This window comes from Notamacropus eugenii, chromosome 5, assembly GCF_028372415.1.
Source record: "Notamacropus eugenii isolate mMacEug1 chromosome 5, mMacEug1.pri_v2, whole genome shotgun sequence".
Taxonomy (NCBI): Eukaryota; Metazoa; Chordata; class Mammalia; order Diprotodontia; family Macropodidae; genus Notamacropus; species Notamacropus eugenii.
In genome coordinates, this window is record NC_092876.1 from 191,511,128 (window position 1) to 191,528,625 (window position 17,498).

Sequence of the window (17,498 nt, forward strand, 5' to 3'; positions counted from 1 at the left end):
TCTATTTACATTGTTATATCATAGATAATTTTTCTATTTCTGCAACCTTCAACCTGTATCAATTCATATGTCTTTGCATAACTGTGGAAACCCTTACCTTCTCTTCTGAGGTTCCATATTGTTCCTGGGTTACAAATTAGGTTTTCCAAAGCAACTGAGATGCTTAGAGAGCTCCTTCATCACCTATCTCCTATGAATCTGGGAAACTCCAGAGTGAAATGATGATATAGGAACATGAATTCCCTTCTAAAAGGAAGGTACAGGGAAGATATACTTATGAAGTCTCTCTAGTCATTGATAAAACCTTAGGTATTATGTACTATTTTATCAGAAAGTCATTTCCCTTTACCAAAAAAATATGGAAAAATATAGACTACACCATAACACAAGTTGATGGATTCAAAACGGGCTGAATGGCTAGACTCAAAGGAAGCCTGGATGCATAGAGCTCAGAAAAATAATTATTCGATCCTTAATTAACATTGGAGGCTCACCTTACAATCTGTTGAATCCTTGTGTTGCCTGACAACAATGAACTGGAATTTATTTCCTTTCATGGGAGACAGAGAAACAAAATCCACTAAAGAAGTGCCTACTTATAGTTTTCCTGTGGTATTTAAGCAAACTTTTAGGTTCCATGAAGCTATATGTCTATAACTTTTTCATTTTCCACCCAAGAAGTTTTCATTGATAGTAAGTGGCTTTTGCTATGTTCATTATTTCTTCCAGAAAATGAATTCCAAAGCCATGTATTATATCCTCAGTTAGTTGGAGCAGAAACTAACAATGTGTTATAGCAGTCAAAAAAGCTTATGTGACCTTAGAAAAGGAGAACAGAATGAGGAAAGTGATAGTTTAGTCTGGTCTGATCAGTCTGTGGCTAATGGATTGTGTTCAGTTCTGAGATCATTATTTTTAGGGAGGACGTCTGCAAGTTGTAGTACATCCATTAGAGAATTACTAAAAATGGAAAAAGGGACTTGAAATGATGCTGTTCAAGGATCATTTGAAAGAACAGAAAATACTGTATTCATGTATTTGAAGAACTTAATCTTGGTTGACACTTGGTAGAAATGGGGGAAATGAATAGAAGTTTAAGCAGTATCAGACAGAGCTAATGACAGCTTTCCTGAAAATAAGAGTTACCTATATGTAGAATAGACTATTTCAGGAAGTAATGATTTCTCCACCACTGAAAAAATAATTGCCAGAAACACTGTACTCATGGTTGTCCTATGGGTAATGAAAGGTTGATTATATGAACTGACCAAGAGGTCCCTTCCAACTCTAATTTTTTAGGCATCAATTCTGGAAATCACAAGAAGGGAAATTTAAAGCAGAAGCTCCTCAGGGGTTATGTTCATAGTCACATATATAAAATGTAATATACATCCTTGAAGATGGGAAGTGGTGACATATCTTTGATAGTCCAAGATAAGTTACTGATGTTCAGCAAAATTTAATGTCTAAATTGACGGTATATATTATGGTTGTTTTTACTAGTATCTGAACTATAAGATCTTGAGCAGGAACTTTTCTTTCCCCCAAACTGCCTTTTATTTCTAATTTAATTTTAATCCAATTAAGAAATATTAAGTAACAACTTTGTGCAAGTGAGTATGTTAAAAAGATGATTTATAGTGCCTCTGGGAAATTTTAGACCAATGTGCTTTACTTCAATTCTTGACAAAATTCTAGACCAGAATCAGAGGGGAGATAGTCCCACTGTATTCTGCAAAGGTAAGCCCTTATCTGGAATGGGCACACAGTTTAGGAAGGATAAGGATAATAAGTAGGATAGAGTCCAGAGAAATTTGACCAGGGTCTTAACATCATACCATATGGGGACTGGTTGAAGGAACTGAGAGTGTTTAGCCTAGAGAAGACTTACTAAAGATATGATAGCTTTCTTCTAGTATTTAAAGGGTTTTCTTGAGGAAGAAGAGGGATTCAGCTTGTGCTTTGTGGCCCATAGGGCAAAACTAGGAGCAATGTGTGGAAATTGCGAAGTATCAGATTTCGATTTAATATAAAGAAATACTTACTAGCAATTAGCTATCACCGTCCAAACATGGAACGGTCAGAAAGACAAAGGCTACTCAATCACCACAAGTTGGAGTTACTACAGAGTGAGTTCCTTTCATAACTAGATGCATTTAAAAAAAGCCTTCCGTACTCGTCTCTGCTTCCTCCTTATTTCTTTTCCCCTTGCACTTTGACTTCTGACCTCATCACTTTACTGAAAATACTTTCTTCTGGGTTACCAATGATCTCTTAATTGCTAAATCTTTGGACTTTCTTCATCTTCACCTGGATGTCCCATAGGCATCAAAAACTTAACATGACCAAAATATATCATTATCTTTCCCCAGTAACCTGAATTCAGGCTGAACATATGAGCAAGGAAAAGAAAATACCAAACAGAATGAAGAAATACTATAGATTAAGAGAAACATAAAAGGTATACCTAGAAAAAAGAGAATAATTGCACAATAAATACAAACAGAAACTCAAAGAAAAGAATGACTTCTCCAAAAGGACTACAAGAGGACCTTGTAAGGAAGCAAGAGATGTAAAATAAAACTTGGATATAAAAAAGTAGAAAAAGAATAAATATTTTATAACAGAAAGTAGAAAAACCTTACCCAAATGGTAGACTCCTTAAAAATATAAAATAGAACAAACAAAACTCAGTGATATCATAGGCAATGTGAAATGTTAGACCAAAGTTAAGAGACTGAAAAATTATAAGCGCATGAAAGTTTCTACTATCTAAAGAACTGACCTGGAAAACAGGTTGAGAAGAGATTTTTAAGAAGCATCATACCCTGATGATCAAATAAAAAGCCTGAACACTATATCTCAATACATCATTAAAAAAAGCTGCCCAAATCTATTGAAACTAGAGGGCAAAGTGAAATTAGAAAGAACCTATCCATTACTTCCTAAAGGAAACACCCAAAATGACAACACCCAGAAGTATCATGGCCAAAATCCAGACTTTCCAAGTCAAAGAAAACATATAACAAGCACCTGAAAAGACAAAATTAAAATATAAAGTAACCATGTCAGGATCACATAAGACTTTTAGCAATTACTATGCTGGAGAGAAAATCTTAGAATACAGAATTCCAAAAGACAAAAGACTGGCTTATTGGCTTACAGCCAATAATAATACCAATAATTTACCCTGAAATACTAAATTAATCCTACAGAGGCAAAAATTGAACTTTAATAGGTTTGCAAGTGGACGTGGATGAACCTTGATAAATAGATTAGAGCTAAGTAGAATCTTTGAAAGGGATACATAGGATGTGAGAAGTCTAATAAAGTAAATACATTTGAACAATTAGAAGTATTTTCTAACCATCTCTACCTCATGCTATCTCCACTAAAACCTCATCTCTACCTTCTACCCATCAGAAACCTAGACTACATATTGGAACCACCCCAGCCTCTGAAAGGCCCATTTTGACTTTATCTTATGCAGATCCAGGCCTCCACCACATTTCCTGGGCATTTTTATGTGAGACCTAGTCCTATCTACCAGTCAGTCAGCAAGCACTAAGTAAGCACTTGTCTAAGTGTTCAGGATACAAAGAAATGCAAAAAGCAAAACAAAAACAGACCCTTCTCAAGGAGTTTACAGTCTACTACCCTGACCCCTTTCCCTTTTATGCCTTGTCTTTCCCAGTTAGAATATAAGCTCCTTGATGGCAGTGACTTTTTCTTACTTTTATTTGTATCCACAACACTTCGTTCAGTGCCTAGAACAGTTAGCATTTAATACATGGTTTAACTTGCTAGCTAACAGGAGAAGTCTGAAGGGACTCAGAATACCTTCAAAGGTCACAAAGGTAGGTAAGAAAAACAAACATAGGCTTGGGTGTAGTTTGGTTTTCTATGACTTAAAAAAAGAAAGTAATGGCAAAGAGGAAGGCTATACTAAGGAAGAAATGAGGAAGAAAAGTGAGGAACTTATTACTTCTCTTAATTGTGAAATTGTGAAAAGTATACAAACATAGTAGAAAGAGTGTGAGAAAGGATATCTCATGAACCTAACTCTTTTCTACATTGGACAAAAGAGAGTTAAATACATGCAATACACACAAAATTTGGTGTAGAAATAATTAGATATAATAGGTTAGTACCTGGAGGCCAATAGATGGGAAGAGGATTTAAGAGAAGACTTAGAGACTTTCCCAAAAAAAAAAAATCCTTAAAACCCAGATTTCTTTTAAAAAAACACACACAAAAGTAAGCAAACTGGTAGCTAAATTGATACCAAAAGAGGAAAACTAAATTGACATAACAAAAAAAGGAGAAATTAAAGCTGATAAAGAAGAAACTGCTTCCCACTATTAATTAACAAAACTTGCAAATGAAATGGATGAATATTTACAAAAATATGAAATATCTAGATTAACAGAATAAAAAGTAGAGACTTTACATAGCCCAATGTCAAAAAAAAGAAATTGAGTAAGCCATAAAGGGATTCTCAAAGGAAAAAAAAAAGCCATAAAATTAGATAGATATACAAGTGAGTTCTACCAGACATTAAATTTACAATTAATTCCAGTTACTTTTTTTCAAAAATAAAGAAGGCTTCCTACTAAATTCTCTATGAAACAAAACTGGTTGAAGCAAGATCGAGAAGGAAATTGAGAGATAAAGTAATTCAAAATCAAGAGAATAAGAAGATGCAAAGACTAAACGAAATTATCACTTCTATAAATTATAGGATGGTTTACTTAAAGAATGCTAGAAATGCAACTAAAAATTAATGAATTCAAAAAAGAAGCAGGATACAAAATAAACCCACAAAAGTCATCAGTCAGTCAAATCACTAAGCATTTATTAAGTGCCTGCTATATAGAAAGTTAAAAGATAGCCCCTGTCCTTATGGGGCTGATAAGCTATTTACAAGATAAACAGGAAATAATTAATAGAGGGAAGACCCTGAAATGAAGAGGAATTGAGAACAACTTTCTGTAGAAGGTAGGATTTTGAATGGCACTCGAAGGAATACAGGGAGGTCAATAGGTGGAGGTGAAGAAGGAGAGCATTTCAGGCATGGGGAACAGTCAAAGAATATGCCCACAGTCAGGAGATGGAGTGTTTGAGAAGCAGCAAAGAGATCAGTGTCACTGGTTCAAAGGGAAGAGGGTGGGAGGTTAGGTATAAGACTTCAAAGGTGAGAGAGTGGGGTAGGTTATTGAGGGCTTTGAATGCAAAACAGAGGATTTTGTATTTGATCCTGGAGATGACAGGGAGCCACTAAAGTCTATTGAATGTGGGAGTGACATGGTTAAGACAGTATTCTAGGAAAATCGCTTGAGCATCTGAATGGAAGATAGATTAGAGAAGGAAAGAGATGAGTCAGGCAGACCAACCAGCCCACTGTTGCAACAACTCAGGTGTGAAGTGATGAGGGCCTGTGTCAGAGGAGTGGCAGTATCAGTGGAGAAAAGGGGATATACTGTACAGTAGTCAAGAGATGTTACAAAGATGAAATCTACAGGCCTTGGCAACAAATTGTATGTGGGAGTAGACAGATGGCAGAGAGAGAGGATTCAGAAATGATGACTAGGTTGCCAACACAGGGGAGAAGGAGAATGATGGTGCCCTCAAAAGTTTAGAAGGGGAGGTTTTCAGGAGAAAGATAATAAGTTCAGTTTTGGACATGTTAAATTAAGACATCTAGGTCAAGGTGTCTGAAAGGTAGTAAAAGACTAGAAGTAAGCAGAGAGATTAGGGCACACAAGGTAGATTTGAGGATTATCAGAATCTAGATGATGATTAAATCCATGTAAACTGATGAGATCACAAAATGATGTAGTATAAAGGGAGAAGAGGAGGGCCCTGGAAAGAACCCTATGGAACACAATTAGTGGACATGACCTGGATTATGATCTAACAAAAGAGACTGAGAAGGTGCAGTCAGATAGAAAGAGAACCAAGAACGTCCCAAAAACATAGAGAGAAGAGAGTATCAAGGAGAAGAGAGTGATCAACAATGTCAAAAACTACAGAGAAGCGAAGAGAGAAGGCTGAGGAAAGGTCATTGGATTCGGCAATTAGGACATCATTGGCATTTTTGGAGAAAGAAGCTTTGGTTGAATGATGAGATCAGAAGCTGGACTGTAGGGAATAAAGAAGAGAGCCAGAGAAGATGTAGTGGAGGCACCTAAGTTTTCACAAGGAGGTTACCAAAAGGGCAAAGAAATATAAGGTGATAGCAGGAATAGAAAGATAAGGGAGGATTGTTTGAGGATAGGGGAAATATGAGTATGTTTGTGAGCAATAGAGAAGAAGCCAGTAGACAAGTAGAGACAAAGTGAGAGAGTAAGGATGACAGAAAGAGGAATCTGTTGGAGAAGATGTGATGGAGTAGGGTAGGTCATATAGGTAGAAGGGTTTGACTTGGTAAAGAATACAGTCTCATCTTCATGTGAAATATGAGTGAAGGAGATAGTGGCAGAAGGTATGTGAGAGAGTAGATTAGGAGGAAGGGAGAAGAGGGAGCTCTTCGTGAAAGGTCTCAATTTTTCAGTAAAATACGAGGCAAGGACCTCAGCTGAGAAGGTGGGAGGAGAAGGAGCCATGGGAGTTTTGAGAAGAGATGAATATGTTTGCTTTTCTGTATATTAACAACAACACCTAACTAGTTAAGAATCTTCACTGGTTCCCTGTTGTTCTAATATAAAATGCAGCTTACTCTGTTTGGCATTTAAAACCCTTCACAATCTAGCTCTGATCTACCTTTTCTAGCTTTGTTTCACATTAGTCCTTTTGTGTACATTCTAATCAAACTTGGCTACTTGTTGTTGCCTCCTCTTGACATTCCATTTCTTATCACTCTTCTTGTACATAAGCTACTCCTTATACTCTCCCTCCTCACCTCAGCCTCATGGAATGCCAGGCTATCATCAAGTCTCAGCTGCTATCTCCTGGATAAGACTTCACAACTCTAATCATTAGGAAGCTTTGTGTAACATCAAGCCTAATTTTGCTGTTTTGCAACACCTCTCACCCTCACACACACACACACACACACACACACACACACACACACAGAGTTGTTAGCATTCTTCACCCCCAAAATTATATTGCATCTGCTTTTATTTGTATTTATTTATCTACTGTGTTCCCAGCGGAATATAATCTCTTTAGAGACAAAGTCTGTTTTGTTTTTGTCTTTCTTTGTATTCTAAGAGACTAGCACAGTGTCTTGAACACAGTATATGCTTAAGAAATGATCGTTGAATGAATGAAACGTAGGGATTTGACTTAAAGCATTTTATCATGATAAATATCTTGTTAAAATAGCATAACATAAATCTTTAGGATTGGCAGCATAGGATGCTGACTCTTGTGTCAGAGGACTTGGGTTCAAATCCTGCTTCTGATACTATTAATTATCCTTGAGTTATTATCCTAGGTTTCTGTCTCTGTCAAACTTGGAGGTCCCTTCTAGATCTATGATCTGAAGATGCTTTGGCTGTAATGCTTTATACATGGAGTATGCTTAACTTTAAATTAAATCTGATGCATTCTGTAACTTTTTAACTGAAAAGTTGAGCATATCTGTTCATTTAAGCAACTCAAGAACCCATCAGATATTTAAAACAGCAGATACACACAAACACTCTCTCACATATGTATATGTGTGCTACCTCTAACTTCTGATATCTTAGCTTTGAGTGAAGACTCACTGTCCAGAGGGAATTTCAAAGTACCTGAAGTTAATGTCAAGTGAAATGATTACAAAGATACAACTAACTCTGTGAACTGCTCTTCTGGACACAAATAAAACAAATAACTTTTATCACCACCACTTCTCATGTACCATCAGAACCTGTAGATGAGAATCTGTTGTTTTCCAACCTTTATTGTATTAATTGTTGGGAATTTATAGCACCTTGAAGATGTCACAGTTTTTTGTTATCGTACCAAAGACATATGTTGTTGAGTTATATAGAATAAATCATTTACCTTGCCTACTAGATAAAACTGATACCCACTAATGGGAAAGAAAATATTTTCAAATTGGACAAGAAAAAATATATACTAATGTAGAACTAATTTGGAAAGCAATGGAATCTCTTGACTAATTATAAGCTTCCTGAGGGTAGAGATTATGTCATATTCACTTCTGTAGTTACAGTGCACCTAGAACAATGCCTTTGCACATAAGAGCAGCATAATTAATGTTTGTTCAATTAATACTACATAAAAGCATTTGGGTCTGGCATGTATGAGTGAAATCAAATCCCTTCTTGAGAATTAAAGAAATTCTTGGACTTTTTTTCTCTTTTGTCATGCAAAGGTATAGTGACAGATGCAGGACTAAGGTTAAAAGTCTAAAATAAATAATCTTTTTTTAAAGCATTTGTCAAAATTGTAATGCAAGCAACTTCTGATTTTACTACAGTATAAGGGTAAGCAGTCAGCTAAAGAAAGAACTGGTGGCAGAGAGGCAGCAGACCTGAGCCTAAGGCCGACCTTTGGTATTTATTAGTTTTGTGATCACAGGCAAATCATATCTGATTATTATCATCACAATCATCACCACCAATATTTTTCTATTTACTTATCTATAAAATGGCTAGTATAATACTTAAACTGTCTCCTTCACAGGGTTACTGTAAGGAAAGGTTTATGAAAGCCACAGAGTGCTAAGTAAATGTGAACTATGATTTAAAGATCAAGAGCATGCATAATGCCAATTTCAGTGATCTGAAAGGAAAACAAAAATAAAATTTCTCTATTTATTTTACCAAAATATTTCACCTCACATGCACAGTATGGCCTTTTTCCTTTGAAGGTTAAACAAGATAATCAGATTTTTGTAGCAGTATTTCTGACACTAACCACTTATTGTATGAGTTTAGACATCATAACCACTAAGTGCTTCAATTTCTTTGTTAATTGGGTAGATGATCTTTAAGGTCCTTTTGAATGTTAAGTATATAATAATAATATAAACCTAAGGGATCATTAAGGTACTTTCAAAGTTGGCAATTAGTCTAGTATCATAGAATTTTTAGAAAATGTTTTTAATAAGGAAGGACCATCTCCACATGGTGTTTAACTATAGTTAAACAGCTATAACTATAGTAAATGGCCAGACCCTTCATAATTTATTGAGACTTATGTGCCCTATACCAGGTATCATGCTTCTTTAGATCCTCCTCTTCACGTGCTCTGGGATCAGTTACAGGTTGAGTTCAGAAAGTTCTTTTCAGTCCAGAACTATTTCTGAACAGTGTTGAATGGGCTATGCCTTTAGCAGACTGGGGTTAATGCTGCCCTAAACAGAGCATGCCTTTGAATGCCATGCACGCAAAGATTGAGCATAAAGACCCAATTTGGACAAACATTCAGTGGGATGGTTTTTGTGAGACCATTTCCAATTATGTATATAATACATTACTATAATTATATACATTTACTTATATTTATTATATATACACATTTATATTTATATATACACATGCATGCATTTATGTTATATGTGTGTATATGTATATAATGTGTGTATGTACAATATGTACATATACATATATTGTTCTGAATTTGTAGCACTTTGCAGATGTTGCAATCTCATGTTATCACACCAAAGATATTTGTTGTTGAGTTATATAGAATAAATCATTCACCTTGCACATTAGGTAAAGTTTATACCATTAACTTGGGAAAGAAATACTCTATCTCTCTGCATATATATACACATATGTATATGTGTATATCACATGTATATGCATGTGTGTTCATCCATGTGCAAGCAGCTGGTATGCTGATCTACACAACCTGACAACAGTGGCAGCTACCACATCATCTAGCTATGCCTTCTGGCTTTTGTGTTCAGTGATGTCATATTACCCTAGTGCTTATATTTTCCACCCACATGAGCCAGTTACTTTAAACCAAGCGCTGGTTGCTTGAGCTTACAAATAAGATTTTACTGGTTAATCACAGTCAATACAGTGAGAAAGCCTTCAGGAATTTCTCATTTAAAATATCTTCTGATATATCTCCAAATGTTGATAAAAGTCCATTTCCTAGACTGCAAATCCTTTGTAAATTCAAAGAAGTATTGGTAATGATAATCCACTTCATATCTTTATCACTGACTCTAATGGAAAAAAGACCGTGTTTATCTCATGATCCTAAATTTAGAAGTGGCTACAATTTGGGAGAGACAACTAACTAACTCTTTGGAAGTCAGGATTAAAATTCAAAATGATCTTGATGTATTAAAGAAGCAGTCATAAATAAACACAATGAAATTCAATAGAGATATAAGGTACTGAACTTGAACGAAAAATACTAGTCCAATACGAACTAGAAAATAATTGCTGAATTCTTTAAGGCTCAAGACTAAAGTAATCTTTTAAAAGTATCACATACTTTTGATGTCATAAAGTCCTGGAGCTACAAGGCGCCATTATCTTGGTGTAAGGCAAGAGCTCTTAACCTGGGTCCATGAACTTTTTAAAAAATATATTTTGATAATTATTTTAGTATAATTGATTTCCTTTTACAATCCTATTTTATGCACAAGATTTATTAGTCTGCCAAAGGAGTGCAAGGGGTGTGCTGGATCCAGCTTACTAGGATTAGCAGTTTGTTGGTGAATTTCAGTGTGAGCATTTATCCCTTAGAAATCAGCAGACACTAAAAATCAGGGTTTGATTTTTTTGTTTTGTTTATTATCTAGTTTTAAGAAAATAGTTAATGTTCATTAATGGAGAAAACAATAATTAGGATTTAACTTAAAAGTGTGTTGTAAATATCCTTTGGTTTTTGAAGAACAAGTTGTCGAATATTTAAAAGCATACCACTAGGCCTACAACACAAAAAAAAAAAAGTTGAGAAACTCCCCTTCTAAGAGATCATTTTAGATCCAAACCTCTTGGTTCATACTTAATAATCTATAAAAAAGACACAGCTAGTTAGTTAGTGGTAAGACCAGGATTAGGACCAAGTGAAGTGATTCCAAAAGTGCTCTTTCCATGATACCACATTGCCTTTCCACTTATCCTCAGCAGAGTGGTGCAGCGGATAGAGTTAGGAAGACCTAAGTTCAAATCCAGACTCAGATACTATCTGTGTGATGTTTCCTCAGTTTCCTCATCTGTAAAATGGGGATACTAATTGCACCTACTTCCCAGGGTTGTGAATATAAAAGTGAGGTAACATCGATAAAGCACTCCATAAACTTTCAAGTGCTATGTCAGTGCTAGTTGTTTTTTAAAGCCATTACCAGAAGCAGTAAGCACTGAAAATAGTAACACTTGCAAATTGTTTGCAAAGGTTTGTAAAATGCTCTTTATTTGTTATCTTATTTGATCCTGACAGCAACCCATTTTGTATGTGAAGAAAAGTGAGACTGAGTGACTTGCCCAGGGTCACATAGCTAATAAGTAACTAAAGCAGGATTTGAACTCAGGTTTTCCTGACTCCATGTCCAGCATTCTGTGGATTAGACCATGAAGAAAATTATATTTGGGAGCCATACATACAGAATCCTTAATGTCATTTTCCCTTATGTAGAGAAGCAGCTTAACAGTGGACAAAAGTATTGGACTTGGAAGCAGGAGGCCTTGGGTTCAAATCCCTCCTCAGACATTTACTCTGCTGTTCTGAGCAAGTCACTTAACATGTCTCAGCCTCAGTTTCCTCATGGGCAAACTGGGGATAATAATATAGTTGTTATCTCACAGCTTACAAGCTTTTAAGAAGTTGTATAAATGCTGTTTATTATTAATTATTTATTATCTTATTATTCTCATCTTGGGCAAAGGAGTTCAGGTAGAAGCAGTCCTGGCCTGGGTCTCTATCTTTCTGTTATTCTTTTATGTTCCTGCATATTGGTGGTGGTGATGATGATGGTGATGATGATGATGATGATGATAATGGTGATGATATCTTCATACACTGTACCTTATGGGTGGATTGTAAAATCAAATCTAGCTTCCCAAAAAGAAAAACCTACAAGGAAGGATGCAATGCTAATATCTCCATTGACTTCCGCTCTTTAGGTAGTAAGAGGAAGAATGGAAATGATTTCTTTGGTGTTTTTAAGATTGGGAGAAAACTCCAACGCACAATGTCATTTGGCTGTAGGACAGGTTCTGTGAATCCTGGTTAAGTTATTAATAGCTCCATGGCACTCCAATATCGAACAGAGAAGAACTCACTGTATGCTTTTTTTAGGGACAGTCAGAGATGAACATCCAACAAAATCTTCAAAAGGGAATTTTACTCTTTTTTTCTTAAAGACATTACATTAGAGGACAAGTTATTAATAAAGTGAGTTTCTTAAAGTACAACAGAAAAAGTAAAATATTCTATTTTGGCAGAAAGCCACAAGCTTGTAAATAAACTTGAGCCATTTTAGCTGGTGAAAAGCAAGATTGTCATCACTTATGAAGTGTCAAAATGAGACAAATGCATAGTATGAATGGTGATGTGTGGGGAGAATTATTCCTTTTCTACCAGGTATTCTTCTTATACTTTAAATGTCTCTAAGTATTTAAGTGGTTATCTAGTTTATCCTCACCATATCCCCTTGTAGCACTGAATAGGCTAGAAGTACTGGCAGCATATCAGCTTTATAGAGGAAAAAATTTAGGGGCAGCTAGTAACAAGACAGTGAGGATTCACAATGACCAGGTTTCCTGAGATAAACCAAATAAATAACATATTATAACCATAAGGATCTACATAAATATCTGTTACTATTCGTTTCCTGAGCATCATATTTCCCTCTTCCCTGGAGAGATTTACTGTGTCAATTCAGCTGATTGTAACAGCAAACACAAACTCCAGAATTGCTACAGTTTATAAAAGAAAAAATTTAGCCCTTTAGATTTTGAGTTTATGTTCATGTAATTAAAGTATCTGTTGCTAAACTTTACTTTTGCTTTTCCCTTTAAAGTGTTTCAATGTGCCATTATATATAGGATAATGACCATATAAAATCTATATAATATAAGCAATAAGACATAATGTAGTGTAATATAATACAATATATAATTATATATACTATAATATATTATGTACACTATGTAATAGCTATATATAATCAGTAAACTATGAAGTTTCACTATAACTGAAGTAGTTCATAACATACATATACATTATAATAGGTCATTTACCTGATATTATCCTTGGTTTCCATTATTTCTTCTCATGAAATATTTTTCCACTAAAACACAGTTTATGTTTTCCTTTCTTCTGCACCAGTCTGGCCACACCAAAAGTCCAGCTCTCTGTGACCAGTGAAAAGCCTTTTATTAGGGCTCATTCATTATCTGATGTCAGAAAACATGGTTACACTTACTCTTACATTATGTATCTCCACTCTGATGACGACGATCACTTTCTCGAATTATTTCTGTCTCCTTCCACCCCTCCCAGAAGTCATTAAGATGAAATACCACTCAGTAATTAGGAGTTCTTGAATTTCTTCCCACCAAATATTTGTTCATGTTCTACCCTCTTCTGGGTTCCTTTTACAAGATGAAAAAAGGTGATTTTAAACTTGTTCTATTCTGATTCCCTCTCATCTCAGCAAGGGTAGAGTACAGATGGATGTGATCATTTCTTCTCTGATAATATCTTCTTCATTACCTGAGTTCTATTATCCTGGAAGAGAAGACAAAAAAAGAGCAAGGGAGAGAAGTGAACAGAAGGGCAATGAAAAGTCATCCCCCCCCCCCCCCCAATATACAGTACTACCCCTTAGCTCCAGGGACTTTCTAATTATAAACTGCCTGATGCATTGCAGGACTGCCAAGCAACATGGCATTGGTCTTTTTCATATCTCAGCCTACAAGTACTCATCTAATTATATCTATTTATCAACCTTTTTTTTTTTTTAAGAAAAACACATCTACTACCCTCCAAAGTCCAACTTCACATTCTTACTATCTATGTGTTTCTTAGAGGAGCTTGTAGTTATTTACAAACGGAAGGAACCATCAGGATCATCTTGTTCAACTCCCTCCTTTTTTGTTGTTGAGTTATTTCAGTTGTGCCGACAGATGAGGAAAACAAGGCCTATGCCAACGAAGTGACTTGCCCATGTTCATAGTACTCAAATTCAGACCTTGCTTCTCTCAGTCCAAAGGTAGGATTCTGAACTATATTACTAGCCTTCTCTTTGTATGCTTTTCCCTGTTTGGCATCTGCCAACTATCAGTAGATATTTCCACTTCATACACGATTAACTGTAGCCATCAAGTCAGAAACAAAGGCCCATAAACACATTTTTACATAAATAGGGAAGTTTGGAAAAGAAGTCATTTGGGAAAGAAAGATAATGAGTTCTGTTTTGGACATAACGAGTTTGAGATGCCTACAGGATGTCCAATTTGAAATGTTCAATAAATCATTGATGATAGAAGACTGCAGCTCAAGAGGTAGACAAGGGCTAGAGAAGAGAATTGAGAATCATCTGTGATGAGATGATCATTGAATCCAAGTTTGCAGAAGAGGTCACCAACTTGGGAGAAAATGGAGGGACTGACACAGTGAAATCTTGAAACTTTCAGATGGCACCATATATTTCCAAGTACTAAACTACTGAGGAAAAACTTCAAAAAGATCTTATGAGTTTGTGTGAATGGGTACAAAAAACAAATAGCAGTTTTTAATAATAATAACAATAATACTTTATGTTATGAAAGCACTTTACCTTTTCAAAGAATTTTCATATACATATATCTTATTTCATTTTCACAACAGCCCTATGAGGAAGAAGGCAAGGCAAGTATTATTCCCACTTCACAAATAAGAAAACTGAGGATCTAATATAAGCCAATAAACCAAGTGACTTTTCTAAAGGTCACATGATTAGTACACAGTGGAACCATACAAAGGATATGGATCTCCTGATATCTAATCAAATGCTCTTAGTTCTGTACTTGACTTTTATATGTAATTTCTTTCACATATAATGACTTTCACATATAATATCCTTTACTTTTATTTTTCAGATGTCCTTTTCATGAACTAAAACAGCTGTTTTGCAGCAAAATCTAAAAACTAAAAAAATTTAGTTTGATTCTAAAACAGTATATGGTGCACAAAATAATTTGCTGTATGTATAAAGCAAAGTGAAAAGCAAATTTACTATTCAGAGGAGAAACATAATTGCACTTTAGAAATAACAGACAAATGGAGTACACTTTCTTCGTATCATTGATGAACAATACTTGATATAAAGCACCAGCATTTTCAGTATAATAAGTTCATAATGTAGTTCCTATTTACCAAATATATCTTTCCATGGCTAAATCTTCTGAAGCAGGGTAAGACTGTATCATTAAAAGTCTACATTACAAAAGACAGGACAGTTTATTTGTTGCATATTCATCATGTCCTTCTCAATGTCAATAAAATGAGTCAGCAAAAAAAAATAATTTGTTTAAAAAAGGGAATCTTTGCAAAAAGGATAAAAGTCAGATCCTGTCAATCAATAAGCAAACAAAGTAGCAAACATTGCAGATATTAACAGCAACTATATAGGTTGAAGGATAAATTATCTTATTAGAAGGGACAAGGTGACTGCCAATGTGACCATTATTTGACATCTATTCTATAGTTAAGTATATATGAGCATTAAGGTTATGTAGCTACAGTGTTAATGCATATCTAAATGCAAATCTTTGTCTTTGCTTATGTAGAATGAAAATTTTGCTTTTAGATCTTACAAAATAATATCAGTATTTAAAATTAAATTAGAAAAACTTGTTTTAAATGATCACAAAAGATCCAAGTCACTTTAATTCAATTAACCTATTAATTTATTGCACAACTGAATGAAAGGTGAAGAGAAAACATCTCATTGTTTATTGTTTGTCCATTATATTAAAAAAAAAAGCACTTGCCTTTCTAAAGCAAAATGAAACCTTAAAAAATCTCCTCCAATAAGGGATCTCTCATATATATATATTAAGAACATACAAAATTCTTTGATAGTTTCAAACACAGAGCTAACTTTGTATAATCCTCTTATTAGTAATATCAAGGTAAACAAAAGTAAGCTTATCAAACTTAGTAAGCATCTAGCATGTACAAAGTAAAATGCTAGTCATTGGGAATACAAAGACAAAACAAGATATAGTCCTCCTGCCCAAGAAGCATACAATATACAGGCAGGATATAACATGTATTCACTTCAGTGTTACAGTGGTAATGGCCATGCTAAATCCAATGGCCTTTTCCTAGTCTTTATGATACTAACTTTTTCACTTTTGACACTGTCAACCAGTCAGTCAATAAGCACCCACTATGTTCTAGTCACTATGCTAAGTGCTGAGGATCCTCCTCCCCCCAAAAAACCCCCACAAAGATAGTCCCTGCCCTTGAGGAACTCACAATTCAATGGGAGATTCAACATGCAAACAACTGTGGACAAGCAAGCTATATGAAAGGTAAATAGGAAATAATCAACAAAGGGAAAGTGTGAGAGTTGAGAGATATGGAAAGGCTTCCTGTTAGAGATGAGATTTTAGCTCTGATTTAGAGGAAGCCAGGGAAGGCAGTAGGCAGTGAGGAGAGGGAGCATTCCAGGCACGGGTGTCAATCAGGGAAAATGACCAGAGTGGGGAGATGAATGTCTTATTTCAGGAACCAAAAGGAGACCAGTATTACTGGCTCAAAGATTATGTAGTTTAGTATAAGGTATGAGGATACTGAAAAGGGGAGGAGGGGTTAGGTTATGAATGATTTTTAATGCCAAAGAAAGGACTTTATACTTGATCCTGGAAGTGACAGGGAGCAATTGGAGTTGATTGAGTAAGAGGGTGACATGGTGTGACCTGCATTTTAGGAAAACCATCTCTTTCCTCCTGGATACTGTTTCCTCAGTGTTTGTAACACTGCTCTTTTTTGGTTCTCACCTCTCTGACCATTCCTTCTTAATCTCCTTTTGCTAAATTATCCTTCTTCAGTTCCCTAATCAGGAGTATCGTCAAAGACTGTCCAAAGACTCTTCTCTCCTTACATTCCCTCCCTTGGTGATCTCATCAGTTGTCATGTGTTCAATTAACACTTTTATGCAAATATATCCTAAATCTACATATTTAGTTCTAATCTATCTCTTGAACTATAGTCCTACATTTCCAATTACATTCTGGACATTTATATATATCCAGTTGCTCCGTGGGTATCTCAAACTCAACATATACAAAATAGAACTCATATTTCCACCCAAACCCTACCTTCCTCCAAATTCTCTATTTTTGTTGAGAGTATCACCATCCTTCCAGTCACCAGGTTTGCAATCTCAGAGTCATCCTTGTCTCTTAGCTCTCCCTCCACACCTAGTAGGTTATCATGTATCATCATTTCTACTTCTACAACATCTCTCATGTCGATTTCACTCACATAGCCTTGCATTATCTTTCTAATTGATCATTCTGTTTTTAGTCTTTGCTTCCTTTTAATTCACTACACTCACCCCACCCCCAACATATACATGG

At 35.3% G+C, this 17,498-nt stretch overlaps 2 protein-coding genes across 4 annotated transcripts in view; one reads left to right on the forward strand and one right to left on the reverse strand.

Moving 5' to 3' along the window:
• SACS (sacsin molecular chaperone) overlaps positions 1-17,498 on the reverse strand; it is an 88,186-nt gene that overhangs the window by 61,126 nt on the left and 9,562 nt on the right. For both annotated transcript variants that reach the window (XM_072611720.1, XM_072611718.1), the window contains exon 2: positions 13,167-13,656. In XM_072611720.1, the coding sequence (XP_072467821.1) occupies positions 13,167-13,189 (23 nt within the window). In that variant the 5' untranslated portion in view covers positions 13,190-13,656. The remainder of the gene's footprint in view (positions 1-13,166; positions 13,657-17,498) is intronic.
• LOC140505591 (uncharacterized) overlaps positions 1-17,498 on the forward strand; it is a 51,140-nt gene that overhangs the window by 13,733 nt on the left and 19,909 nt on the right. The gene's annotated exons all lie outside the window — the stretch shown is intronic.